Below are 27,373 nucleotides of genomic sequence, written 5' to 3' on the forward strand. Positions count from 1 at the left end.
TGCGGTATTGATTAATTTTGATTTGGTTATTTGCTCATTGAAGCATAAATACTCTAGTAAGATAATTGAAACACTCACCACTTTGTGATTGGATTACGGTTTGGAAAAGCCATACCACATGTATCATAACCTCTTGCTTATTTGAGTCCTGCAGCACACTACAGTAAACCAACTTACTCGTGTATAGCAGGCCTCTGTAGCGACCGTAGGGGCTAAAGTTGTAAAATAATGTATATTAAGAACTGCATATACAGGTTCCCTTTATTAACAGGACGATAACAACTGTTCAAACTGGGCACTACTTCAGCCGCCTGTATACAGAGGCAATTTTAAGTTGCAATTTGGTGAGGTAAAACTGCAGTCTGGGTGTTTTGTGCTCTTTCCCGGCTTTTTGTTTCCCCTTCCATTTCTTGTTTCCTTTGTGTGATACAGACATTTTTCCAGACTTTTTTTTTTTAACGTAGCATGTAGTTGCAACTCGGAACCTTTGGACTATTTCAGTGGAAACTCAAACCATGTGTGCGGTCAGGCCACGAATGTGGAGTCCATATGTGCGCTGAACTTTGGATAGTTTTGTTTGTTGCCCGAGTTGTATTTTTAACGTGTACATTGTTTTTATTGCTCTATTTGTATTATGTTGTTGGGTTTTATATAGCTGACTGTTGCTATGTGGTGGTAAAACCATGTGGTGCTATATGACAATATACAATTATCGTTTAAATTCATTCTATATTTCACATGATCAACCATGTGCCTGCACCTAGTGGTCACGCTACTGGGTCTGAGGAGAGGAAAGTGTTCTGTCCACCACCAGTTTCCGCAGTGAGTTGATTGTTGCCAGCACAGAGAAGTTTGCTCTCTGGAGCCTAGCACAGAAGGTTTAGTCAAAATGTTGTTTATGGACGGACAAAGTATTAAATGCCCTTTTGATGAGATGCACTTTTCTGAATTGATGTACCAGTGGGCACCTAAGTATCCAAAGAATGTAGGTGGGGAGATCGAAGAGCATGGGAATTTTGGCCTAAGGGTCACGTGGTGCAGACCCTATTGAAGATGTGAGCATAAATATTTGGCTGGACGTGAAGGATCATGGGCAGAGAGCTCTGTGCACCCTTGCCGCTGCCATGGCACTAGAACAAAGTCCTAGGAGAGGACACTGTAGATGCCCCAGGAATCTTCTCTTCGTGTGAAGTAACTTCATTGCAGCACCTTTAGAAATGAGTTTCTCTTTAGGTGCATGTGATCGAGTATGCCTCGTTGTCCACCCTGTAAAACAGAGCGATTCCCTTACAAAATATTTCTTATGGTTTGACCTCTGAATCTCATGTAGTTGTAGATGGCACTTTTTAGCACCGTGACAGCCAAGCAGGCAAAATGGCAACACTGATGATCGAGAGTTATTACAAATCGTGGGAGGTCTAGTATTTTTATGAACCGAACAACAGATTATTCGATTTGCCATTACAAGTAAAATTGTTCAATTGCAAAGTTGTTCCCTGGCACAGGATATCTTTTAGCTGTGATGTTCTGTGAACCTTAGCTGTGGACTTCTATTCACCCAAAACTCTGCATGATTCAGCTTTCTTGAAAACAAGGATGCATGGGATCATGTTATCCATCACTTCAATAAAGGCAGGAAAGACTTGATGCCCCACCGCTTTGTTTACTTAAGGTTATTTTCATGGTCTTTTTTTTTTTTTTTTAAAAAAAAGCTTTTTGTAAGGTAGCCCTGGGAATAGATGTGTGTCTGGCTGACACTTGATGTGACTCGAGATGCTTACAGACTGACATCTGACCTTGGTGGAGCATTAAGGCTTGAAGAAGAATCGGCTCCATTAAACACCTATTCCAATGATCCTTTTGTTCTTCTGAATGTGTTCGTCAGCAGATGGCAGACCCCATGCAATTGAAATGTGTGTTTAATATGAATACAGTCTATTCAGAAAAATGTTTGCTTTTACAGAGGGCAAGTTTGAAAAGAATTTGACTTCAGACCTGTTTGGTTTGAAAAACCAAAATGGATCTGAATTCAACAGAACATGAATCTCGTGCATTAAACGGGGTATAGTCATATGTATGATTACTGCATAGAATTGCATATTTTCATAAGTTATACATGCAGTGACAACATAAAGAATGGCTCCAAATTCGAAACATTAATGCAAATCTGAACGTTAATACAAATCATATTTTCTGTGTCCATACAGTAAATTATGAGCCGAATCAACATTTCAGACCAGTTTGATTCCTCATTCCTGAAGAGAGGGTTAACTCGCAGCCGACAAATCTCCTAATGACATAAAGAATACATTTGGTCAGTAAAGGGATCCAATACCAAGCCCTGTCCAATTCAAACTTGCTGTGGCAATGCTGCATCACTCAACCAAATGGAAAGTGTGTTGGTAAAACAGACAAAATAAAAGCATTTCCAACAGGAAATAAGCAAATTTGACATCCAACTGGCAGTAGCTGATGGGAAATCTCCTTAAGAGAAGGTCTTTTCCAGATGTGACTGAATTCAGAGACCCTTTCCCCAAGACTGGACCAGATGACTTGAGCAGGATTTTGGGAGCAGGTTGTCAAACTGAAGGGATGAGCTGATCTGGTCGTGCTGCCTGAAGCTAGTTGATGTCCCTAACTGTTCTGAGCCTCGGAAAGAAAAGTGAGTACATTGATTGCAGGGTATTTAGACAAATGCCAGAAGAATTTTAATCACAGAGGGCAATTAAAAGTATTTTAGGGGAACCCTTTTTAACAACCTATACAACTGAAAGTGTGAATAAAATAGTAGGCGCATGTGTTTTGTGATTCGTAAGTCAAATTAAAACTCTGGTTAAGAGCACCAGAATAAAGCAGTTACCCAGCAATTTGGGATCTCTGGAGACCTTAGACATTCTGAATTTAAATGTGGAATGCCAAGCCTTTGTGATTGGTGTCTGTGTGTCATGAACTCATTGAAATATTCATTAATTCATGAGACTGAGGGTGATCCTGATTCCTTGAATAGTGAGTTAGAAGCTGCATTCCGAAAATAAACAGAATTCCTGTAAAAAAAAATTGCAACCAATTCAACGGCACAGATATCTGTGCACAATCTAGAAAACAATAGTTTGTCACAGTTACTGTCCAACGTTTCAGATTAGAATTAGCCCAAGAATCAGAGAACCATACGTGAAAGCCAATATTTTCAGCTGATGCCAATACTTGCCAATGGGTTAGGAGAAAACTAAGTGAATTGTTTGGTTCAAACTTTATTCTGAGCACTGTTACCTTAGTTAAATCGATAAATGCATGTTCATTTGCATCTACAAAGAAAAGTACACATTTGCACTTAATGTCTCAAATCCATATTTGATTTTTTTTGTGTATGAATGTGTGTGTATTGGAATGAAAACATTAGCAAGGCAACATCAGGAAGGTTGTCTTCTACTTTTGTAAGAGGATTCAATTCAACACTACAGCTAAGTCAATGCCTAGTCTGGGATACTGAATGGAAACCCTTATTGATATATCTTTATGTCCAGTTCATGCGTTCTGGATGACTACCCCTATATAACACCCCTCTCTTGGAATCCTCCTGACCCCACTGAGCCAAGAAGTAGTTCTGTTTTGCAAGTTTAAAAGGTTTATTTGATAATTCAAACAATAGATATATATATCACACTTTATAATAAATTAATAATTGGATATCACACTTAATCTGATATGATAAAGATTAACAAAGGAGAATCTGGCACTAGCACACTTCTTTATAATAAATGATGAGTGGTTATAGGATGGATAAGATAGCAACAATACTTTTATGGTTTCAAATGGATGCAATGTGGAATGAAATGCAGTACAGAAAATAACTTGATAGGATTTCAGCAAAAGACAATGTAATCACTTTCTTGGACAATTCACCCCCCCCTTTTTATGCAATGCAAGGAAATGGAAGGAAGGCACACAGTTCTCAGAAATGCAATCAAATGTGATTCAGTTCACCCCAGCGAGCTTAGACTACAGATCGGAGTTTTAAACACAGGCCCAAAATGCTTTTATATGTGCTGGCAATGAAGTGAAAAATATACTAAAATGCTTTTAATTCCCTCTAGGAGGTTCAGGGTGAGTGGTGTCGTTTATATTAGTCCAGGCTCACTCTAGCAATGATACAGGGATGGTTCTTAAGAGGCAAACACATTTTTAGCAATGAAAGCAAAGAATCTTCTGTTTTCACACGTGGAGAAATGTGCAAATCGCGGCAAATTCGCGAGTGCGTTTTTCTCGATTACAGAGGAACTACAAGGACTATCACTATCGTTTTGGGGTCCTAGGACAGCCTAGGATCTCCGCTTCCAGATGAAAGTTACTGCAAGTCTCTAGCACAAACGGTTACGGAGATATGAGCGATTAAATAAAGGTCGTTTTTCAGATTTGAAATTTTAAAGTTCAAAAAGACAAGTGACAGCTAGCAACTAGAAAAGGACAAGTGACAGTTAGGAGGCAGTTCTACTTAGATTAAATAGATTGAATTATATTATTTTAACTAAGAGATTGGTTCTGCACAGTTCTACTAGGTACTCACACTATATTCTTGAATTAAATGGGCCTCGCCACGGATCTGGTCAGGTTTTAGACTGGACTCTGGTCTGGTCTCTGCACTTCAGTGATCTGGGTCAGCTCTCTCTGGTTCTGCTAACAGCGGTCTGGTCTGGGTCTGCTCTCTCTCTGGATTCTGGAGATTGATGGATTTAAAGTATGGATTTTCCCGGCAGAGCGTCCCGCAGCAGATGGAAATGAATGTCCCTATCTGTCCTGACTGTCTGCTTTTATGTATTTTTAAAATGGGTGTGTGTGCAGCATCACTAGCCAGCCCCTCTCTCAACTGCCCATTGGCCACTTCATGCTCTTCCCCTTGATTGGGGAATGAAATGAAGTGTCATCATGATGAGGTCTGTTTATGGTACAGAGAACCCACCCCTGTCAAATTACACACAATCTATATTTTGACCCAAAAGACATATTTCATAGCTACACAGTGGTTTGAAATTACATGCACCCATCATGCATTACAGGAGGTATACCCTGTCCAAATCTGCTCTTCCTGGGGGCTTGCATTCAGAAATGGCACATATTTCACTTTTTAACTGATTTTGCAATATCGGACATTAACCCAAATTTACACACATGTGCGCAAGGAGTATGGACATTAATTGATGAAGTGTCAGATTTTTCACATGCGTACATTTTGAGTAATATCCTCTTTTCCGCTAAAACCCCCCCTGAACATACCACCGGGTCCTAACACGTCTTAAAATGTGGGCAGAAAAATCACAAGAATTATGGTATCATTTATAAAATTTTCACATGTCCGCTCTATGAATGATCCATCTTTTTAGAGTTATGTTCTGGCCCCAAAGGGGTGTGGTTTCCCCCCAGCACAAGGTTGAATTTCTGTTTTTTCCAGTTCTGCCAAGCCAGCTTGCTCTCACAGGCAGTGCCCCTCCCCTTTCCTTCCAGGAGGAAGCTCCATTTACGACTCCCGCCAATAAAACATTTGCCTGAGTCAGGACAGGGCTTTGTTCAGAGCTCCTGTATTCTGTGGGGCTCCCCTTAATTCAATTATCAGAGAGATGGCATATCCTTAGTGTGGCCAGCAAAAGGCAGATAGGCCTGGGAATACAGCTGTGACTCCAGTTTCACTCCTGATGGGGGGTAGTTGCCAGGCAAAATTGGAATCTCTTTAAGCCAGTTTTTAGCTACATGTCATTTCTGTTCCCCAGTTTTCTGCATTCAAATACAACTAACAATTTTACATATGCAGCTAGAATGCTGATTCTAAGTTTAAAACTATGACATTTATACAATTGCAACCTATGTGACACTCAGAAATAGGTCACTCATTTCTTTTAAACATTTAGATTTTTAGTGTCTTTCAGTCCACATTTACTTAAACTGCTGAAATCCACAGCTCAGCCAGTCTTGTTATAAACATTGTTTTGGGCTCTTCATCTTCCCAGATTTAGTATGCACACATACTTCATTCTGCCAGATGTCCGCTGGTGTTCAGTGAGATTTTTGGATGTGTTGCAATGTTTGAAAATAGGCATTTTGAGCTGGCATTCAGAGAAACAAAAGGTGATTTTTAAAGTGCTTTCTAGCGAACAGGCACTGCTGTTCTTCTCTTTGGCACCCCATTTCACTCATGACTCTTCTGACCCAGCACACCCGCACCTGGGGTGGCAAGTCAGGCGACCATTTTGGTGTGCGCACAAGCTGCGCGGTTTTCGTGGATTCTGGCGCACATGTGGGCTTTTTCGGCCATCTTTGATTTCCTAAGCCCACAGCACCAAATGTTGTAGCATGATAGCTCAAACGTGGGTCAGGACACCCAACACTTTCCATGGGTAAACTGCCTCTAGTTGATGTAGTGGGGTGTCTTATCCAGCATTTCAGTTCTAGGGGGCCAATTTTAATTCCTTTATTTATTATTTTAAATAAAATAAAATTCAGATTTAAACAACGATTATTTTATCTAACATTCCCCTCACTTAGACGTGATACACGGCTGAGTTTAGCTTTACTGCCGTGCTCGTTCTCCCATGCAACTGCTTCCGGGGTCGGTTTTCTTGTGACGCAGAATTCCCTAAAATCTTTTATTGAATGGAAGGAATGAAACATGTTGGGTGATTGAGTAGGAGTGGTGTAACGATTGAATTGGAATGAATGTATAAGTGGTGACAATTTAAGGGTGATCTATATTGTTAATTAGGTTTTATGAGAATTGTAGGCTTCATGTCCCTGTAGAATCCACCCCACCTGCATTGATTCTGGTGTGGCAATCCTTTATGATTTTTGGGTTTTTGAGATGGTCTTTTTGATATTTTTTGATGCATAAAAGTAAATAAAATATATATTTATGGTTTTTCAAAATCATGTCTCTGTATATTTGCGAGAGTCTGACGGGCTTCAGTATAGGTCCGTTAGTGTCCTAACTTGGAGAAATGACATAGAACCACTGGAATATGTTTTTGTCTGTTTATCCTGGGGTTGTTAGAGTGGTTGTAAAATATACCCCCACCCCCTTCTCTTTTTGGTCGTATACGTATTAACACTTCAACATGACCATTAAAATGTCTTCCTTAAAGTGCACACTAAAGGCCTGATTCATGAAAGTGTTTTATAAAGGCGCAATCCCATAGGAAAACGTTCCATGAATCAGGCCCTCAGTGTTTTAACAAGTGATCAATAGCGGTGTTCCATCTAAACTTGTTCCATTATTTCAGGATTAACAATATCTTGTTTTTAGCTAGGGTTCGTGGCAGCTACCTGCCTGTAATAAGTGTTTTCATCACCCAAACTAATGATAATCTGATATAAAGTGTTTTTTGTAGACCATATGTGAACTTTTTGATGGCATGTGGTTTTGCTAAAACAAGAGGGGGTAGTTATAAGGTAGAGGCAGGAACTAAATATGTGGTAAGTGGAGACGTGAAGTACCAGAGTCCTGAGCGCTACTATGGCTCTGAGGTTTGCCGTTTTGATATTTGGACATGTGTTCTATCTAGAGAGAAAAACCCAAGATCGATTAGATTTTCACACTGGGTCATTGGGGGAACCCCAGAGAGAGTACAGGTTGTGATAAAGCTAAAGATGTAGGATGAGCTTTGAGCTGCTCCTCTAGGTTCCTTTTCGTTGAGATGGTGTTGCAGACATTAGTCTTCTGTGTATGCTAGTGTGTAGTTTGAAGGTGCTAGTAGATTGAAAGTTTGAGGGAAGGGGAGGGTTTATGGTGCTCCTGAGAAGTCCTATCAGAATTGTAGCGTTCTTCTGAATCGGAGTTCAAGCTGTGCTGTTGTGATCCATCTTGATGAGGTGCTGTTACTGTTTTGGATTCTATTTTATGGTGATGATGGGGTGGTGGCAGTGTCTTATGTGCGAAGAAGTTGGGTAGTCTGACCCGGCGTCTGACTTCCAATGTGTTCTTCATTGATGTGGTGTGCACAAGCGTATTGCACGTGCCAATGAGGCTGACCCGAATGGGCCAGTCTCTTTTCCATCCTGTACGTTGAGCAAGAGTTTTGTCCAGATTTGCGATGGCTATTATGTTAAGCTCTGAGGGGGCCTGTAGAGGGTGTCATGCTAGTTTGTATGTTGTGATCTAGAGAAAATCCAGGTTTTGAGTGATTTTCCCAAGACTTGGTGATCGTCATCTGTGGAAAGTTGCCTGGCTCCGAGTTCCACATGTTGGTTGATAGCAAATGAAAAGGAGGATCTTGAAGGTACTCAATTTATCAACTTCTGAAGGATAAAGGGTGAAATATAATTCAAAAGTGACTGGCTGCACTCACATGTCCGAGGCGACCGCTTAATTCGTCTGAAATCGTGTACTCTATACTTTGTTTTGAAAAAATCTGCTCATGCTACCCCACACTAGTCCCAATGCTGGCTCCTGGTGAACCATGGAAGGGCCAGCTTTCAAACTGTAAGCTTTACTAACTCACAAGGAATACCGAGGTCCAACTTGGAAGGAAAACTCACTCTGGCATCATTCAAGCATAAACATTTAGAAGGCAGAGCCCTGGGTGTGGGTTAGTTATCTGCATGTAAAAAAACTTTGACAAACATTAAAATTACAATAGATGTGTGCGAGAATAGTGACGTCAAAAGGAGAGGTGATGGAGTAGGAGTAGCTTGCAATTTCTGTCTGTTGTGCTACACTAAACCTCATTTTGTCTGTTGCTAGCAGGTACTTCAAATAATTCTCCCTGTGCAGCAATGTATATTTTGTTATACGTGCCCTTTTACTACCAGACTACCATTAAACGCTTGTAGCTATATGCCAGTGGGGGCAAGGGGTGTGATCGACTAGAGTGACCACATAGCTGCATGTGCCAGACACCACCTTTTTTTTCCCAGCCCGCTTTCAGTACTGGAAATATCCCAACAGTCCAGAGCAATGGTTGAGTGCACAGGACTAACCCACTGCTGCTTCTTAAAACTATGTATACTAATATGCAGAAAGGAAGCTCTTCAGTTGTGCTCTGTAAGGGCTAATCGGTTCAGGTCTTGCTTTCAGCACACTTCATTCTGTATTCTTGACCAGTAATTATAGTTTTAGGGTCAGAATACAAAGCCTGGTTTATAAGTACCAGAATGCAAGGCGATAACTGGTTTAGCATCTAATACCTGATGTGCGCTAATTTAAGACTTCTTTAATCTTCCTGCTGGGTTATACACGTAATGGTACCCTGATTGCAGCTTGTTGTCTAGATGTGCATACAAGCAAGAGACAGTCCTTTTAATGAGAAGATGGTCCTCTTAGTTCAAATGCCTAAGTATGCACTCAGCAGGGGACTGACTGCATGCCAACTAAAACAGATATCACTTCCAGCTAAACTTCAAATAACTGCAGAATAGACCCCACTCCCAGCTCAGCTTCAAAGAATATGCAGTCAAGAACAGTCCATTTAACAAACATCGCTCCTAGCTTGGTATTAAATAAGTAGTCAGACAGCCTTTTTAACAGAGAAGATATCTCCCATATGTGCAGAGTCCCTTAGTTACTTGGCAATGATGGCAGAAGCCTCTTTTCCCCAGAATAGATGCTTATAGCTTTCAGTTTCTGGCTGTACATCCTAAATTAATGTGTGCAGTGTTAGTGTGGCTGCAAATTAAACACAATTGGCTTGAAAGACATGTAAATTAGCTGCACTGTTGGTAATGCAGTGACAATCGGGGATCCATATCTAATGCTGATTTCTTTGGAGGTAGAGTGGGGTACGTCCTAAAGTAGAAAGCTACAAAGGTAGCTCAGAAGGTTGAGTGATTGTTGCTGATATGTTATATGTTTAAAGTTGGCTGCAAACTTTATGCAGTGTGCAATTCTCTTTGTTGTCTCTGGCCTTTGGTCTGCTTTTCTCAAAGGGGTGGGCTTTTTCAGTCACATGGCAGTGTTGATATTTTGCACCTCTGTTGTGTCTATCTGTGAAAAATTCTCGCATGTATTACAGCTCACCCCTCCGCTAGTGAAAATAGTTCCTTGCCATTCACTGTCGATGGGCCGCGTTTGTGCATGGTGAGCCGCCATGTTGATCACCTCGCATCTACGTTGGCGTCCCTCGTACAGAGGTCTGTACGAAAAAGCCAAGCTAGCCAAGAGTTGAGGAGGAATCATTATAATCCAGGGTAGGTTGTTGAGAAGTAGGCCTAAGGCTCCTGTCATGATTTTGAAGCACATAACTAAAAATCACTTTGCTCTGGATTCGTTGACTAGAGTGACCAGACGTCCTGTTTTTGAAGGGCCATTACTGGAATTGGACCCTCTGTCCCCTCGTCCCTTGAGTTTTTTTTTTAAATTTAAAAACCGCATTCGGGACCCGGGCAACAATGATAAAGTATATTAACATTATAATAGCCATAATTTTGACATGACAGGTTGGCCGAGCAAAAGTTTTTTTTTTAATCGGTATGCTTATGATCGCAGCCCAAGCTGCAGTGCTGGAAACGCTGAGATGGGCGGCAGGGTGCAAGTGGGAGCAGTTTGCGGGGGATGGCGGGTGCAGTGTTGCGGGATGCGCTGCGAGGGGGTAGCCCTTTTATGTTGGCTGTCCTGGTTTTTCATAATGAAAATCTGGTTGCCATATCGTTAACTTAGAATAGGAGACGCCGATCTAGTTTAGTGAACACAGTATCTCCGGCAAACATGGTGTTCACTAACTTGCAGACGTGTCCCATTTCATTATCACCATATATGCTGTGAGCAGTGCTGTAAATAGACAAAATGTACTTGTGGAACTCCCTCCCCGCCCCCTCCGCGCGTGGGGGAGCAGTAGCAGGTGGGTGGGGAGCTATAGGGTGCCGATTGTCAGTGGTGTGGGTGGGGCTGAGAGACACAGCTAGGTATGGAATAATGTGTCTCCCCTGAATGTAGGATGCTGCCTGATTTTCATTTTGGGAACATAAGAATGACCACCCATTTGTTAAATATGCCTGTGATAGTTCAAATGTGCAGTCCTTCTGAGCATGCAATGCGCACTGGGGTATATGCATGGTGCTCTTTTCATTTGCCAGAATAGTCACCACCCTGACAGTAAAATGTGTGCATGAAACTTGCATACAACTGTCCACCGTTTAATTGTTTGAGCTCTCCATGACCAAAGGAGGAGTGTCGGGCGCAGTTTGTAAAATCTTTGCATATCGCTGCGCGTCAATACTCCAAACGCACAGCTTTCACGAGACTCGAGGCAGTCAGGGTCAGAGTTTCTTCAATTTAGATGGGGGGGGGGGGGGGGAGTGGGTGTGGGCCTCCGGCCTACACGGAACGGCGATCCGGCAAGTTCGATTTTTTTCTTCCCTGATTGTGAGCCAGACTCCTGGGTCTTTCCTGCACGCACACCTGCACTTGTTGGTTAAAAGCACTTCTACTTTGGCCTCTATTATGTTGGGAAACTTAAAACGGAAAACTTGTATGTATATCAAGCAAGAGATGTTCCTACCACAGGTACTGGCTATAACTAACACTCTTTACTTATTATGTTTTAGGATGCGTCACGATGAAGCGCCACAGGAATTTCAGCAGCAGCGACAGTTCCGACAATGAAAGTAAGTCGCTCCTTGTTGGGTTACTTATAAACGTTACTTTAATCTCACTGGGATAATGTTTAACCCGCATATTGCCATTGACTTTCTCTCTCCTGTTGACATGCAGCCTTTCAGTCGCCATTATTTAACCCCATGAAACAGGAAACACGGTTATTTTTCTTTTCTATGCGTTTTAAAACTAGAAGTAGTGGCTGCACGCGGAGGAGTAGAAAAGCATTGTACAAAATATATTTCGTTTGAGCGAGAAATGCGTGTTTTCCAGTTGAACTAACACGTAGATCTTGCTGATACGAGATTGGTTATTTTACTCGGTGTGGATCCAAAATTACCAGTCCATGGTCTATTGCCTTCTTGTAGGTCGGTGGTGGAAATGGAAAAAATGTGAGGGGTGATCCCACAAGGTCTGCGGTGGGAATTAGTTTGGAGGAGGGGTGGAGTTCTGAGGAGGCGAAGTTCAGAGGGGGCAGACCTGGCAGTTGAACTCCGAGCAAAGACATTTTTCAAAATAATAGTTTAAAAATGTTGTAATTTATTTCATGCTGCTTCTTTTCCATATTCAACACTGTATATCAATGCCATATTAATTTACTTCAATTGACCTTTCCCCTTCCAAGAAAGTGCACAAGACAAAAGAAAATTGGCCATTTAAAAAAACAAAAAAAACACACACACAGCCCAGACACTGCCCACTCGCCTTGTGCCCTAAAAAGCAGCACATGGCCACAATCGGGGGAAAAATAACTGATCTAGGCTGGCAAGAATTCTTGCCACATGAAATCCTGGTCAAATATTCACGATTCACTTGCACTCATCTCCCCTCCTCGCCCCGATTTGGCTTTCAATAATGCTCTGCTTTATTAAAAAAGATGGCTTGAAAAGTACACAGACCATGGTAAAATACGCATGCAAATATATAAATATAAGGATTTATTTATTTGTGTGCGTACCTTACTGTGGTTTGTGTACTTTTCAAGCCATCTTTCATCAACTTGGAAATGTGTCAGGCAAAATGTATTGGGACATCCCAAGATAGACTACAAATACCAGATTTCAGTTGGAAAAGGCAATGATCACCGAAGTGCACCCCCCCCGACCCCCCAGCTTCACGGGCTCGGTGCTGTAATCTGCTCTGTAATGTAATCTGCTCTGTGCAAACGGATGATTTATTTTTCCAAATGGATTCTGCTATGCACAGTAAGACTCCATGTTTGCCGAGGGTCAAAGACACCTCAGTGTCCTTGGCTCCTGCTGTGACATACATAGGGGGATGGAGCCAGAAGAGCGCTCATCGCGCCAATGTGCTGTGTGGCTCTGCCCCTCCACCCCCTGTCCCCCCCACTCCATACTGCAGCGCAGCGAGCGCTTTGGTTTGTTTTGTGGGTTATTTGTGGGACAGAGGCAGGCCGGATCCCGGGATCCGGTTGGATATCTGACGCCAGATCTGGGATGCAGCGAGAGCTGGCCCATTGGCTAGTGCTGTTTTAGGGGTTATATGGGAAAAGCTAGCTGACAGCCTTTAAACTCCTCCCCCCAATCTTCTGACTTGCAGAAGTGCCTGTTAAGACACAAAACCTTTGTCGGCACAGTCCTATTGGCGCAACAATGAAACATGTGCCACTATGAAAGAAGACGTTAAAACAATAGTCTAACGGCACACCAGCATTGTTTTGGCAAAGACTACTGGAAACACCTTTTTGATCAGGCTCTCTGCCCACCGGACCCTCCGATATTAATGCCCATAAATGAGTGGACTTCTTTTTTTCTGCCCCAGGTCAGTCCACACAGCAGGCTATTTTTACAATTCAAAGCTATTGATCTAAACAGTCATCCTTTCTCTAAATCTCACAATAGCAAAGTGCTGCATGTGTTCTGGCTTTCTTGAAGGTTGGAATAGAAAAACATGGCCGCATGCACGTGCAGCCCTTCCAGGATGCCTGCTATAGGAACTCTGTCAGCAGGTCTGTGCTCCCTTGAGGACTGCAATGTGAGCGCACACACGCATGTCACGGTTTCCTCCAAGCTTGATAGGGGATAATATTGTGTTGAGTAATTGCTTTGTGGTTGGGAAATCGTTCTGACCATGAGTCAGTTATCAGTACTTGGATCTGAAATGGGAGGGTGCATTTGCGAGATAATTCTTAGCTTGTGAATTAGGAAAGAGTCCCATGAACCCATTGCCCTTGGTCTGGAATATGAAACTCCACCAGAGAGGCATCGCCTCCTTTTGGAACAGGACATTTATAGATTGTAGCCGGTGTACAGCTTCTCCTATGAAGATGGTCTCCAGGCACAGAAATTGCTACTTCAGTACCAGTAGTGAGCTTTCCTGGGTACCAGATTTATTTACTAAAACAATGTTATTGTGTTTCCCCCAATAAGACCAATGTGATAGAGTTCCAGATTTTGGTGACACAACTGCAAGACCCCAACCTACCACAGACATGTTTGTCTTGTTGGGCATCATCAGAGAGATGTACCCTTGATCTTTAAACACAACAAGCCATTTACCAACATCTGGGAATACCGGTCTCACTTGAGGTGTCAAATGCAAAACGGAAGGAGCCTGAAACATGTCTGGAGGTAGCTTATGGTCTTGTGCAGAAGGCATGTTACCGAGCTGTTTGGGCTGGCCTTTCCCTTTGGGGTGGGTCCTGGGCTGTATATGGTCTTTCACCTTCTGTATTGTCTTAATAGGTTGAAAAACAAAGGTCGGGAGGATTGCGCAGAGCAATACCTGTGGTTCAGTCTCACCGATCAGTTTTGCTTTGGGAGATTTGCACCATCAAGTTATGCTGTTCTATTTCCCCTTTTATTCTCTTTCGTTGGTTTTGTCATAGAGCGGTGTGTAAGTGGTAGGCACTCCAAAATGGGGGTGTCTGTGTGGGAGACCTCGATCAGAGCCACAGTTTTGAACTCGGGAGTCAACAGATGCAGTGGGGGTGTGTTGTGTACGCAGACGGACTGGGCTGACCCCCCCCCCGGCAATAACAGGCAGGCTACACTGAAAAGACACAATTAAGGCACCAAAGTCTTTGTAGAAACCAGGAACCGATTTATTACAGGAAGTGGAGTAAACTCATTGCCAGCAGGATAAATTGGACACACTGGACTAGCTAGGGACACCCATTGGCATAGAATCTGGAGACTTGGGAGGTACCCTTGGAAGCAGGGGGAAAGGGGAGAGTTGGCGGGGAGGGAATTTTGGTGGGGAGGGAGAGTTGGCGGCGAGGCAAGGGGAGAGACAGGGAGCAAAAGAAAGGGCAAGAGCAGAGACACACAGGGAGAGACGGACACAGGGAGAATGGCACAGAGGCAGGGAAAGTGGGAGGGGGGGTAAGGCAGAGGGTCCAGGAGCCCTGCTGGAGGAAAAGTAGAGCAGGTTAAGGAGGAAAGGGAGGGAAAAGGATGGGTGGGTAATACAAAGGTACCTGCTGAAGGGGCCTCCTGAACTCTGCTGCCTCCTTCCCCCATCAGCACACCCCCGCCAGTGACCAAAAAGGAAGAGCCCAGGCGCCTCTCCACAGGCTTACAGAAGGCTGTTGCTTCCGGCCACCCCCTCTCCCAGGAACACATGTGTTGCCAGGGTCAAGGTTTGTGTGGTTTCCAGGTGTGATGGGATGCAGCGTTGGGCACACATTTTCAGGTAATTACAGTGTGAGGCTAAGTGTACTTCAAGAGCCCGCCCCCATCGATTCCCACATAGGGCAAACTAGATTCTGTGTGATTCAGATAAGGGGAGTCGAACTTATGGAGTGCAGGGCAGTTTGGGCGCAGAGGGGAGGTTAATTGTCAGGTGTGGAACTCCTATTGTAGGGCTTGGGGAGGACGGGACTAAGCGGGGATGGCTATTACAGGGTTCGACAAGTGGGTAAAAATGTCAGGCCAGATTGTTGGTTCTGTAATTCTGGCAGCTAGGCGGGGAACAGGTTTAACAGGGGTGACTTGTTTTCTTTGGAGTCCTTTCTCATGGCTGGAGGAATTCCACAAACCCCCCACATGCCCCAGGTGCAGGGCACAGAGTGGACTAAACCCAGTGGCAGAAACTAGCAAGGAAGGGTCACCTACACAAACACTAAAGACACAATGTCAATGATGGGCGATGTCCTGTGTGCCAGAAACAAAATACACACATAGGGGAACATGTAAGCACTCGAGCAGAAACATCGCAGGAACTAGTCTGGGGCGAATATACAGTCCTATGCAGTGCAAAGTGGAAAATAAATTTGGGAAACATGAAAGTCACATACAGCCATTTCCACGGAGGATCTGTTGATGATCTATAGTCTGTGTGCTAGCAAAGAGTAAGGGACTCCAACAGAGATCAGCAAGAACGAGTGACATGCAAACGAGGGTCCATCTATCAGAAGTGTTTGGAATCAAAATACATTTCAAGTGGATGTGTAATAAGGAAAGGGTCACTTCTTCATTTGACCTTAAAGCGTTGTTAATCTGAGGCTGGGGAACTTGAGACCGGATAATGGCATTTCATTAGTTGGTGCTTCTCTGCCAGGTGATGTGTACTTTGTCGGTTTTAGATGGCACCCAGTTGCTAGGTGAATGGTTTTGGAAAGCAGCCTTTACTGCCTAGATGCCACAGACTACAGCAGTCTTGTTGATGCCTTCTCTGCTGCTGATTTCAATGGTAGCTACCTACTTGTAGTAGCTGGCTCTGCATTGCCGGGTTTGCTCTACTGCTATATTACCATTTGCCCCAAAATATTCTTTGGCCACATCACCTGTTGACTCTAAGCCTGTTCTGGTTTGTTTTGTTTAAAGTTTTTAAGTCGCAACTCCCATCTATCACCAATTCAGCTGTCTACAATGAGGCAATTCAGAGTGGAGTTCCTGGTGCTGAAAATCTACTTGACCTTGAGGCTGTGTTGATCCGGATGCACCGGTCTATGGTGTAGATTGCTACAAAGCAGAGGTTATCAACATCATTGAACGGCGTAGAGGAAGGTTAAAGTGGTTCATTGCCATGATTAGTGTGTTAGAAAAGTAGACACTGATCCTTTGATTAATTTCTTTTCAACTTCTGCAATGCACCACATTAGGCTATTAACATTACTCACAGCCACTGTGAATGTATTGTGGGAAGGCTCATAACTGCAGTTTTGGCTCCCGTACAGGGCCTGTGGAACTTTGCCACGTGAAAAAGGTTAATTGAGGCTGGACTGAGGTTTCTGGTTGCATTGTGTCTCTTACGGCAGGCAGCAAGGTAGAGTGGATCCTTATTGGCACGGCTCTTGTGGATGAGACGCAGCCTTTAAGTGTGATTCTGTGTTGCACAGGGAGCAGTTTCAGAGCTGCAGAGATAACCCCCAGAGAACGAGAGAGAAAAAAAAAAATCAACCTTGCTTCCTTATTTTGGAGAAGTTGCACCTGATGGGTGATTTCCTTGAAAAGGCCCATGTAGACGGAGTCACAGTAATCTAGCCAGGATGGAACGATGGCTTGGGCAACATGGACTTTATGTGGTGTATCAAGGTAGGGAGATGGTGGTATTTTTCATCAAATGCAATTGGTGGTGATTTTTTTTTTAATTTTATTTTTTTACCAGTACGGTTCATTCGGGGGGGGGGATTAGGGGGGCTGGGATGAAAGACAAGCTACTACCAAACAATATTCTCATGTTTGTGTGGAAAGCTGAGTGGGATGAACGGCCACGAGTCACGCCATCTGAAGGGGAGGAAGACGGCTGGGGTAGGTTGAAACACATTTTTAATAGGATTTAGTCATGGGTTTTTGTCAATTAACCATCTTAAAAGCCTTTGGGAGAGGGAAGAGGGGGATCAATCAGATCGATATTTTTGTTGCCTGCAGGGGTGGCCCCCCCCCACTCCTTATAAACTGCCGTTATTGTGCCATTGGACTCCGGATTTGTTATTTTATCAGGCTTTCCCAAAATGGGACGGTTTAATTTGACCTGCAAAATGTAAATGTTGAGGCCCCGCTTGGCAGTCCAAGAAAACGTATAATTCTTATCTTCTCAATCCTGATTCTTTGAACTTGCCAATTGAAAATCTCATTGTATAGTCTAGGCCATTACATGTGGGTGGTGCGCTGTGGCATGCAGGCTACTAGACCTCTCAGCACCATCATACTACTTTGTTGGGTTCTCTATATGACTCAATCTATAACCACCCTCCACTCTGATCTGCTTCAATGTCATTTGAAGAGTACTTGGTTTGTGAAGAGCTTACATTGTGCACTCAATAAAAATGTGCTCATGCATTTGTATTTTTGTATTTTGTTTTATTTGTAACGCGCACCATCCGGCCCGGAGGCATCATGGCGCAATTTAGAGATGGTTACATAAGCATACAATTAAATATATTCAGCGCATTAAACAGTACATAGTATACAAGGCATACAGCAATATACATATTTACAGAAGGTAGATTAGAGCAGGAGTTTCCTAGGGCTGGTCCGGACATCATGGCTGGTTGGAGAGCCAGGATTTGGCACTAAAGCGTTCTTCGGATCGGAGGGTGAGAGGGAGGGCATTCCAAAGCTTAGAGGCTAGGACGGGGAAGCTAGATCCACCCGCCTTTTGTAGTTTGAACCTAGGGATGGTTAGGCAGTGGGTCTGAGCCGTTCTTTGCGGACGGGTGGGCGCGTGTCGGGACAGCTGGCTACAGAGAGGTATGGTGGGGCTTGGTTAGCTAGGCATTTGTGGGTGAGGCCTAAGGCTTTCAGTGAAATTCTCTGTTTGACCGGTAGCCAGTGTAAGTTAGATCTAGATTCCGAGATGTGGTGGTTTTGTGGGATGTTTAGGGCTGCTCTGATAGCGTTATTCTGGGTAATTTGGAGTTTGTTCAGATTCTCTTGGCTCGTTCCAAGGTAGAGGGTGCTCGCATAGTCAATTTTGGCCATGATAAGAGTTCTGGCCAGAGTGACTGCGTTGTGGGTGGTCAGGAATGGCCTGCAAGCTGCAATGAGTTTGCAGGTGTATGCTGAAGAGGATCTGACTGCATTTGTTTGTCTGGATAGGGATAGGGTGGCGTCAAGATAGACATCTAGGGTTTTGGTGTCTTTCGAGACTTGGATGGTGTTGCCATCGATGACAAATGATTGGTAGGATGGCTCAAGTTTACTAAGGCGTTGCGTAGTGCCCAAGATGAGCTCAGTCTTGTCATCATTGAGGCATAACTGGTGTTGTGCCATCCAAGCTTGGATAACCAGGTAGACCTCGTTCAAGGCCTTAGTGTCAGCCAGGTAGTCGCCAGTGATGGGAATGAGTATCGGGGTGTCGTCAGCGTAGTTCGTATAGGAGACACCCAGATAGTCAAGTACATCTAAAAGTGGTTTTGTAAAGACGTTATAGAGCGTTGTCGACACGCAAGAGCCCTGGGGGACGCCGCAATGAATCGGGGAAGGATCTGCAGCTGCAGATTGAGAGAAGACCCGCATAGATCTATTACTCAAGAATGATTTGATCCAGGCCGTGGCTGATGGTGAGAAATGGGCAGCCGAGTGAAGATGCTTGCATAGGATTTGGTGACTGACCAAGTCAAAGGCCGCAGAGAGGTCAAGTAGGAGTAATAAGGCAAGTTTGCCGTTGTCCTTTAACACTTCGATTTGGGTTTTTAAGTCAAGTAGAGCTGTCTCTGTTCCGTGTTTGGGTCAGAAACCAGATTGTCTAAGGCCTAGAAGATTGTTGGCTTCCAAGTGCTCTTGGATCTGCAGGTATGCTGCACGGTCTAGGATTTTTAGCAGGAACGGGACAGTGGTGATGGGTCGGCAGTTGGTGGGTATGCTAGGGTCGAGGGAAGGTTTTTTGAGCAAGGGGATCACCCAAGCATCCTTAAGGTTGTCGGCGACAGTTCCTGTTTTGAAGGATGCGTTGATGAAGGATGTGATAAATGGGGCCAGGTCGTGGGCGGATTCCTTAATAATTGGGGAAGGGCAGGGGTCGTCCTGGCAGTTGGACGGTTTGATGATAATGTTTTCTACCTCTGCAATGGTGAGCGGTGAGAAGGCAAATCGTTTGCAGTTGGGGACGTCAGGAGAGGGGGCCGCTGCTGGGATGGGAGGGCGATTGTCCAGTTTCAGGCTAGCATGTTTGGCTGTGATTTTAGATTGAAGCATGGTGATTTTATTCAGTAATTCTGCCTGAATGTTGGCACACCATTTGCTGTCTTTAATGCAGGTGTCAGGGGGAGTAACGGGGGTTTCAAGCTCTTTTAAAATCTTCAAGGAACTATTTGAGTTGTGATCAGCATGCAGAATGCGATTATTGAGGGATTCTTTTTTTGCCTCTATAATGGCTGCTTTGTAAGTGAGCGAGGCCAGGAGGAAGCCGTCTTTATGCACGTCAGAAGGGTGGCGTTTCCATCGGTTTTCGGCGCAGCGTTTGGTTTTACGGAGTATTCTTAGCTGTGGGGTGAACCAAGAGTTCAGGTGAGCACGTGGTTTGGCCTTCCTCAGTTTGATGGGGGCCAAAGAATCTATAGCTGTCGGCATGCTGCAGTTATAGATGTCGGCTAAGGCAGTCGAGTCGTTACAGGAATCAGTAGCTGCTTTAAGTGAGGGGATTAGTAGAGGGAGGAGTTTCTCTTTGGTTATGTCCTTTTTGTTTCTGGTCGGGAGAGCCGGCGCTATCGCGGTTGGGATGCGGCGGGCGGCTTCAATATTAAAGGTGATAATGTGGTGGTCTGACCAGAGGCAGGGGGTAATGGCCAGGACATTGATATTACAATTAGAGCTGGCTAGCCAGTCAAGGGTCCTGCCTTTAGAATGTGTAGGCTCTTGGATGTGCGAGGTGAAGCCGGAGTTGGAGAGGGAGTTTTCCAGATCGAGTGCAATAGGATCTTGGGTCACCTAGTCCCAAGTTGAGGTCGCCCAGGATGATGATTTGTGAATTGGTTTTAGTGTTGTCAAGGAGGAGGGTGGATATGTCGCCGACAAAGGAGGGTGCGGGGCCTGGGGGCCGGTAAATTAGGTGGAGGGTGGCTATTTGGTTGGGCGTTAACGTGAGTTTGACTGACAATAGCTCAGCTGATTCAAGTTTGGTATTGGTCGTTGCTCTTAGGTCCAGAGTGATTTTATGGATGATGGCAAGGCCCCCACCTCTAGAGTGGGAGGCATAGGAACGGGCACATCTCAATATGCTAAAGCCAGGTGGTATAGCAAGGGACAGTGAAGGACCGGAGGCAGCATGTAGCCAGGTTTCAGCTATGGCAATGAAATCAAGATCTGACGATGTTATAAAGTCTGCTATGTCTAAAGCGTGAGCTGGGAGGGATCTAGCGTTGATAAGGGCGCCTTTGATGACAGGCGGTTTCGCCTCTGTGGAGGGGGATTGCTGTTGAGGGCCGAGGGTGGGCCCGGGAGTGTGTGTCGTGTTTGTTTGGAGAGGTTGCAGCGGGTGGGGTGTATGCGGAATCTGGTGCCTAATCTTTTATTTCTAAGAGATGAAGGGCACGGTTGGTTCGGCGTAGGTTTGCTAGCAAAGTGTTCCAACCAAAGGGCTGGGTCATTGAGGTAGGGATTGAGGTCGGTAGTGAGGTGTTGGAGGCCTGAGGTGGGTGTCATAGCAGAGGTCACCATGCGCAGGGTCTGTGGGCCAAGACTGAGGCGGGACATAGTGTCAGGTGGCTGAGGATGAATCGGCCGTGTCGGGAACGTGCGTGGCTGAGTGAGGATTGTTGTTTCAGATGGCAGAGAGTGGAACAGTAAAAGCAGGAGCGCCCTAAGGAGCATGGTAGATGAACACCAAGGGGGTAAGCTTCTTAGCTGTGGGCAAGTGCAATTGCCACTAGGGCAATGCAAAATCAACAATAGGCAGGTTCGATATTAGCTAGGGTAATGCAAAATCAACATTATTAAATTTGACAGTTCCCGCACTCTTAAGTGCAGTAGTAAAAAACAGTTGAGCAGAATCAAGAATACTATGAGTGTGGATCACTGCTATGACCAAAATCAAGACAGTTTCAAATCATCTAGATATAGTTACTAGGAAGGCATTCTATGGGCAATTTAAGATAGTCCAGCAGTGAGCAAAGTATATGGACTATGCCGTTTTCTGAGGTCCCACAGGCAGCTGAGGGAGTGGCAATGTGCTCATAAAGATGCGGTTGGCAGAGGAGCACCTATAGTGGGGCGCACAGGCAAATGAGGCTAAGTGGGCTGTAGTGTACATACACATGCATTATGGCAAGGATCGTGCTAATAGCATGTTCATGGGCACAAGCTGACTGAGTAAGGCTGAAGGCGAATGGGAAGTATGCATATGGTTTACAAGCACAGTTTTGCATTGTACACATACTAGACAAAGGCTATGGGTAGTGCTTAGAACGGGGGCTGGCACTATGTTAGTAGTTAGAGAGAGCAAAAGTTCATGGTGCTGGAGATCTTACCCAGTGGCAGCTGTGGAGCGAGGCTGAGGCATGGGCCCTGGTGGGCTGAAATCCGGCATGGAGCTTGGCCTTGGGCTCTGTACGGCTCGTGACAGGCTTGGGACAGGAGGCTGCCTTGTTGGGTAGCCTTTGTGGGTGGGCCGGCGTTCGCCTGCCGGCGAAAAGTGATTGGCTAAGATGATTTCGATGGCCAATCACGGCAAGACCAGCCTGCAGAGGCTGTGATTCCTGGGCGAAAAGTCACGGGCGGCCATCTTTGAGTGCTCTCTGCTTCGTGGAGCCTAATGGAGGCAGAGAGGTAAATGCTATTTTCTTTAGCATTAGAGTCAAATTCGGGGTAACGCTGCCTCAATGCAGCTTGCAGGGAATTATCAGGGCTAAAGCAGGTTTCAAATCTGCTCGTGGTAGAAGACATCCATCACGGTGCGGCGGCCATTTGTACCTGCAAAGTGTTTTCAGTAGTGAACGACCTTCAGACCCCAACCCACCGGCCCACTGCAGCACTCGTGCCTTATCCTGGCAACACACTTTCCATCCACGCAATGTGCAAGGATGCTGTCTTGTAGCTTTCTAATGCTTTGCTCACATAGGGCAGGCAGCTTGAGTAGGAACCGTGCAGGCTTGCCTCGCACAAACTGAAAAGGCGAATCGGGCCAACCCCAATGTAGGCTTTAATCATGTAGAACAGGTGGAGATCAGTACAAGATGTAAAGCAAGGATAGAAGATTCTTGAACAGATCAGGAATGTGTGACGGCTTTAGAAGCTCCTCTCATATAAAACAGTTGTAACATAGCCATCAGTAGTGCACACTCCACTCATATTATAGAAAGGACATACCAAGGATCGCAATAGATCATGCTTTCATCACGTAGTTCACGAACATTGAGTCTCTCTACAATGCTAGATTACCACCCTTGGAACAGATGCATTGTGAGTTGCAACAGTAGAAGTTCTACTTCCATCGAGAAGAAACTGCATAGGATGGAGCAGTGCAAGCACCCCAACGATGAAGAGCTCAATTAAGGGCATCACCACAGCAGTGCAAGCTACACTTGCATATACCTGGAACATTATTGGACTCCGCATTCCAAATTACTGTTGCAAAAACATGCCCAGCATGTGCCTCGCTGATACAGTAGTGGGACACCCACCCACAAAGAACAGGAACAGTTAATTGCCTCAGCAGCGCAAGATCCTCAAAGATGGAACTAATGTATAATTGATCGGGGCTAGTCAAAATATGCAGGATAACTCAAATCCGAAAAGCTTTGCCACGTAGGAATTCAGTAAACCATAATAAGGAATTCAGCCTTAGAAAATAAATGATTTTTATACCAATTCCCACCCACTCTGCAGATGGATCAGTTCCTAAAACATGTTGCAGAAGGTGATGTTAATATAATAGTAAGCGATAAGTCACTCAATACGCCTTTCATTATTTCTCTACGGTCTGGCCATCTGGGGTCAGATTACAGACATTTTGCAACGGTGCAAGTGCAAAGTTGCATGGTATTGGCACTAGGGCAAACTTTGTCTAATTTCTAAAAACACGGACATACTAGAAAACCATTGCACCTTGACAAGTGCTGTCTGGCATGTTAAAAGCACCAGAGGAAAAACTGCCCCTGTGAAAAAAAGATGCAATTTCGTACCAGGGCAAAGTTTGCCCGGAATGAAAGTACACAAAGTGATAGGCGTGATTCGGACGTTGGATTCATTTCGGTGAAACTGCAACATTTGAAAACACTGCTGCGGTTCTGCCGTGACTTGGTGTATGCACCTTTTAAGGCTTGCTTACATGAACCCTGCCAGTAGCGAAGTGAGCAATGTGCGCTAAGTGATTGGGGTAATTGGCAGGGGAGGCAGTGAACAGGTTGTGGTGTGTGCCTGCTGAAGCCTCCTGACTACTTGTGAGGTAAGCGTTTACTGCCACCTGCGAGTTTCACTCTCCCCCTCTTCTGTGTGGGCCCTGATGTGTAAGGAGTTATACGGGTGCAGTGAAACCAGCGAACACAAAGAATAACAGAACCCGGCATTTGTATTGAAAGGTAGCCCAATTTACAGGGGTACCCCTTAAATACAGGTACCCCTAATCACGCTCACACCAGATTAAAGTTCATCCCTCTAGGGAATTAAGGCCAAGAGTCTTGTCTTGCAAGGATAACAATTTAATCCGTACAAAAATGAGGATGGGGGCAAAGGACTCTGCCCTCCCGCCCCCCACCAGCATTCTGTCCTTCTTCCGTGGCCGGCTCCTCCAGACTGACGTCAAGCTGGCGTTTTATATACTGTTCAACTTGGTTACTGGATACTGGCATAGCTAATCTAAAACTGTTGTTCTTGCCTTACAGGGGCCGCTGCAGTCTTACTTCTTGCATGGCCAGGTTCCAAACTACTTTTATATCTGGTCCAGTAATTCTCCTAAAAACCCCAATTTTTCCATACTGTTACAATGTGTATATGAGCCCCAGCCTGCCTGGGTGTTTTGATAACGTTTTGATAGCATAAGCGACGTGTTACACTCAAAAGTTAATAAGCATTTCTATTGGTTAGTAGGAAGAGGTAACTTTAATATAGGTGCTAGATCTGTATATGGTAACTGAGTGAGGGATTGGGTAAAACACTGTCAGGTGGGCGTCTAAGCCCTTCCTTCAAACTGACTACTGTGGACGTCACCAAAAGTACGACGTCCCATTGGTTCTACTAGCTATAACACCCTAGATTATTTGGTCCATTGTGATTGGGTTGGCACCAACCCCATGCATACATTTCCACTTTACTTAGCAGCATGCAAAATGGTCAGCCAGGTGCAGGGTGCCCCATAAGCTACCCGGCCTTCCTCCAATTAAGGTTACAATCAATCATCACTTCAACAACAATGTGTCAATTATGTTAATGTGGTTGGCCTCGAAACTGCATCTTCTGCTTGGGAAAGTTCTGCTATCTTCTCCTGGGCGGATGCCACACGTAGGTGTCAAGTTGTGCTTCTCGCTCGGATGGTCACGTGATGCAGACACCGTGAATTTGCCAGTTTCTCTCGATTTGTGCATTTAATCCTTATTCGGCTTGCCACCTGCCTACGCTTCCTTATCTTGACCTTTCAGAGACAGGATATTCTGTTCTTAGGTTTCAGTTGGATGCAGCTACTGTTTGTTCCTTCTGTTGGTATGACCTTCGTTCTCTTGGCATGAGTTGTATCTGCTGAGTTTCAATTCAGTCGTCTCTTCTCATTTTGCTAGAATATGAATCTTGTCTTGTTTGGCCTCTAGTAACCTGAGTTGATTCTGCTTTTCTCGTAAAGTGGAATCGCACTTATAATACTGTGCATCGTTTTGAGGTAGATTATATACAATGGTGCTTGCCGCGCTATTCTTCTACTTAGCATAGCAAGCCATACTGTTTTCTTAGCTTTCTTGCTGTTTCAAGCATATGTACAGGCGTAAACTGATAGACTATAGTCATTTTGCTTACAACTTAACTCTTACGTTTTGATAGCTTCCTATTACTATAAGCTCACAATCTCTTTTCTCATGGCGTTTCGTCTCCTTGTCATTCTTGGTTCGTCATTTGTTCGATCTGTGAGTCCGTCCGGGCTCTCATGACGTCACCATTCGTCTTCTATTAAGACCTTTTTGATTTCTTCCGGGACGGTACTTAGGAAATCTTCATTTCGTCTCATTTGCTGGTAGGGTTTTCTCAATGGATACCTTACTGTCCATGGTTGGCTGGTTATTGGTCCTTCAGTAGATGTTGTTCTTCTGATGGGTACTGGGCAGAGCCCTACTGTGGCGCTCTGCTGATTTATTTGTTCATCATACATCACATATTTTGGTGTGACTGTTCCTGGTACTTCAAAATGGGTGATGGGAGTGCAGGCTTTATTTGCGACCTCCTCTACACTCCCCCCCCCTCTTCTGGGCCCTTCATCAGGCCCTCTGGGCAATTAATCACCCACTTTCACCTCCTCCTTTGGATGCAATTCACTCGATTCTTCTATATCTATCTTCATTCCATCGCCTGTGTTCATTCCTTCTTCATCTTCTGGATCTATACATGATGGTTTGAAGAAGTGTCTCTTTGGAGTCCATATTTTTATTACTCCTTTTAGGCTTCCTGCTGTCCTTATATGTTCATCTTTATTCCATGTTATTAGTTGACATTGTCCATTTGGGCTACAGTAAACCCATCTTCCCACATAGTTTCTCTGCTTCCTGGGATAGAGAAACTTTGTTCCTTCTGGCGCGTGCCTGCTGGCCTTCACAAAGTCTCTTATTTCTTCATCAGTCAGGTCTTTGGGCTTCCATTCTGGCTTGACATCAATCATGATCTTTATCCCTATGGCTTTCTTCGCAGTTTTATGGCATTGTGAGATTATTTTTTCTAACACAATCCTAGTAATATCATCAATAGGGCTCCTAGAAACTTGAATATGTCTGCCATCCATTGTGGGATCCAAGAGAATAGTGATCCAAACCAGCTGTCTTCATCAACTTCATCAGTTTTGTCGATCTGGTTCTGTAGCTTTGTCAGCATACCTATGGCTTCTGTTAAGATTCCATTTTCCTCGTCGTGAGAGGGTATAAATGTGCAACATTATTCTCCTATTTTTGCACAAACTCCTCGATCCATGGCTGTGATCAAGTCAAGCACATAACTGTTCTGGAGAGTCCTCAGTCGGATGGCTCTTAACTCTTCCTTGATTGCATTGAATCTCTTTATGGTGGTGTTGATGGTCTGCAGTAACTCCCATCTGGTTATCTGTAACCATTTAGTATTTGCTCCAACTTGGAATCTTGGCATGAAAATTGTTGCGAACACTGATGAGGTGAGGCTGAACAGCCTGTGTTCCTATGGGATTGCATGAAAAGCTTCTTCTGATTTGACAGAGAAGTAATTCTCTCTTTTCATCCGAGTTATTAGTTCCACTGATCTCTTCTTTCTCAGGTGAGCATCTGCTTTTGGGAAACTGTCAATATTCAGGTCACTTTTCGGGATTACCAATGCTGGAACGTGGACGTTCACTATCGTCCAGTCTCTTGGCAGTCTGATGTATGCTTTGGATGCACACGGCGAATAATGATCCATAATCACTGCAGTTCCATGTACCACTCCTGGAGCATCAAAAACTCGTCCACAGTTCTGATTCTCTCCCATCTTCCTTGTGCCGTTATTTCTGAAACAGAACTTTGGGCTTTCTAGTGGCTCTATCTGCAGGAGTCCTCCTCCTGTCTTCGACTCATGCGAATAGTTTTTCGAGTTTTGGCCATAACGGCTTCCATCCGTTTTGCACTATGTTGATGGTTGGCTCGTAGTGACCGAAGACCATCCATGCTCGGCATGTCACTACTCCTTTCTCCCATCCGTCTGGTGAAAGCACTGTTCCCCAAATTTGCATTTGGCCTCTATTCTTCCATCTCCGAGCTTCTTC

General features: G+C 44.5%; 1 protein-coding gene across 2 annotated transcripts in view; it reads left to right on the plus strand.

Moving 5' to 3' along the window:
* Positions 1–27,373, plus strand: part of JADE3 (jade family PHD finger 3) — a 566,198-nt gene that overhangs the window by 247,557 nt on the left and 291,268 nt on the right. For both annotated transcript variants that reach the window (XM_069636617.1, XM_069636618.1), the window contains exon 2: positions 11,524–11,583. In XM_069636617.1, coding sequence (XP_069492718.1) covers positions 11,535–11,583 — 49 coding nt within the window. In that variant the 5' untranslated portion in view covers positions 11,524–11,534. The remainder of the gene's footprint in view (positions 1–11,523; positions 11,584–27,373) is intronic.

This window comes from Ambystoma mexicanum, chromosome 7p (assembly GCF_040938575.1).
Source record: "Ambystoma mexicanum isolate Mex_15411 chromosome 7p, UKY_AmexF1_1, whole genome shotgun sequence".
NCBI classification, from domain to species: domain Eukaryota; kingdom Metazoa; phylum Chordata; class Amphibia; order Caudata; family Ambystomatidae; genus Ambystoma; species Ambystoma mexicanum.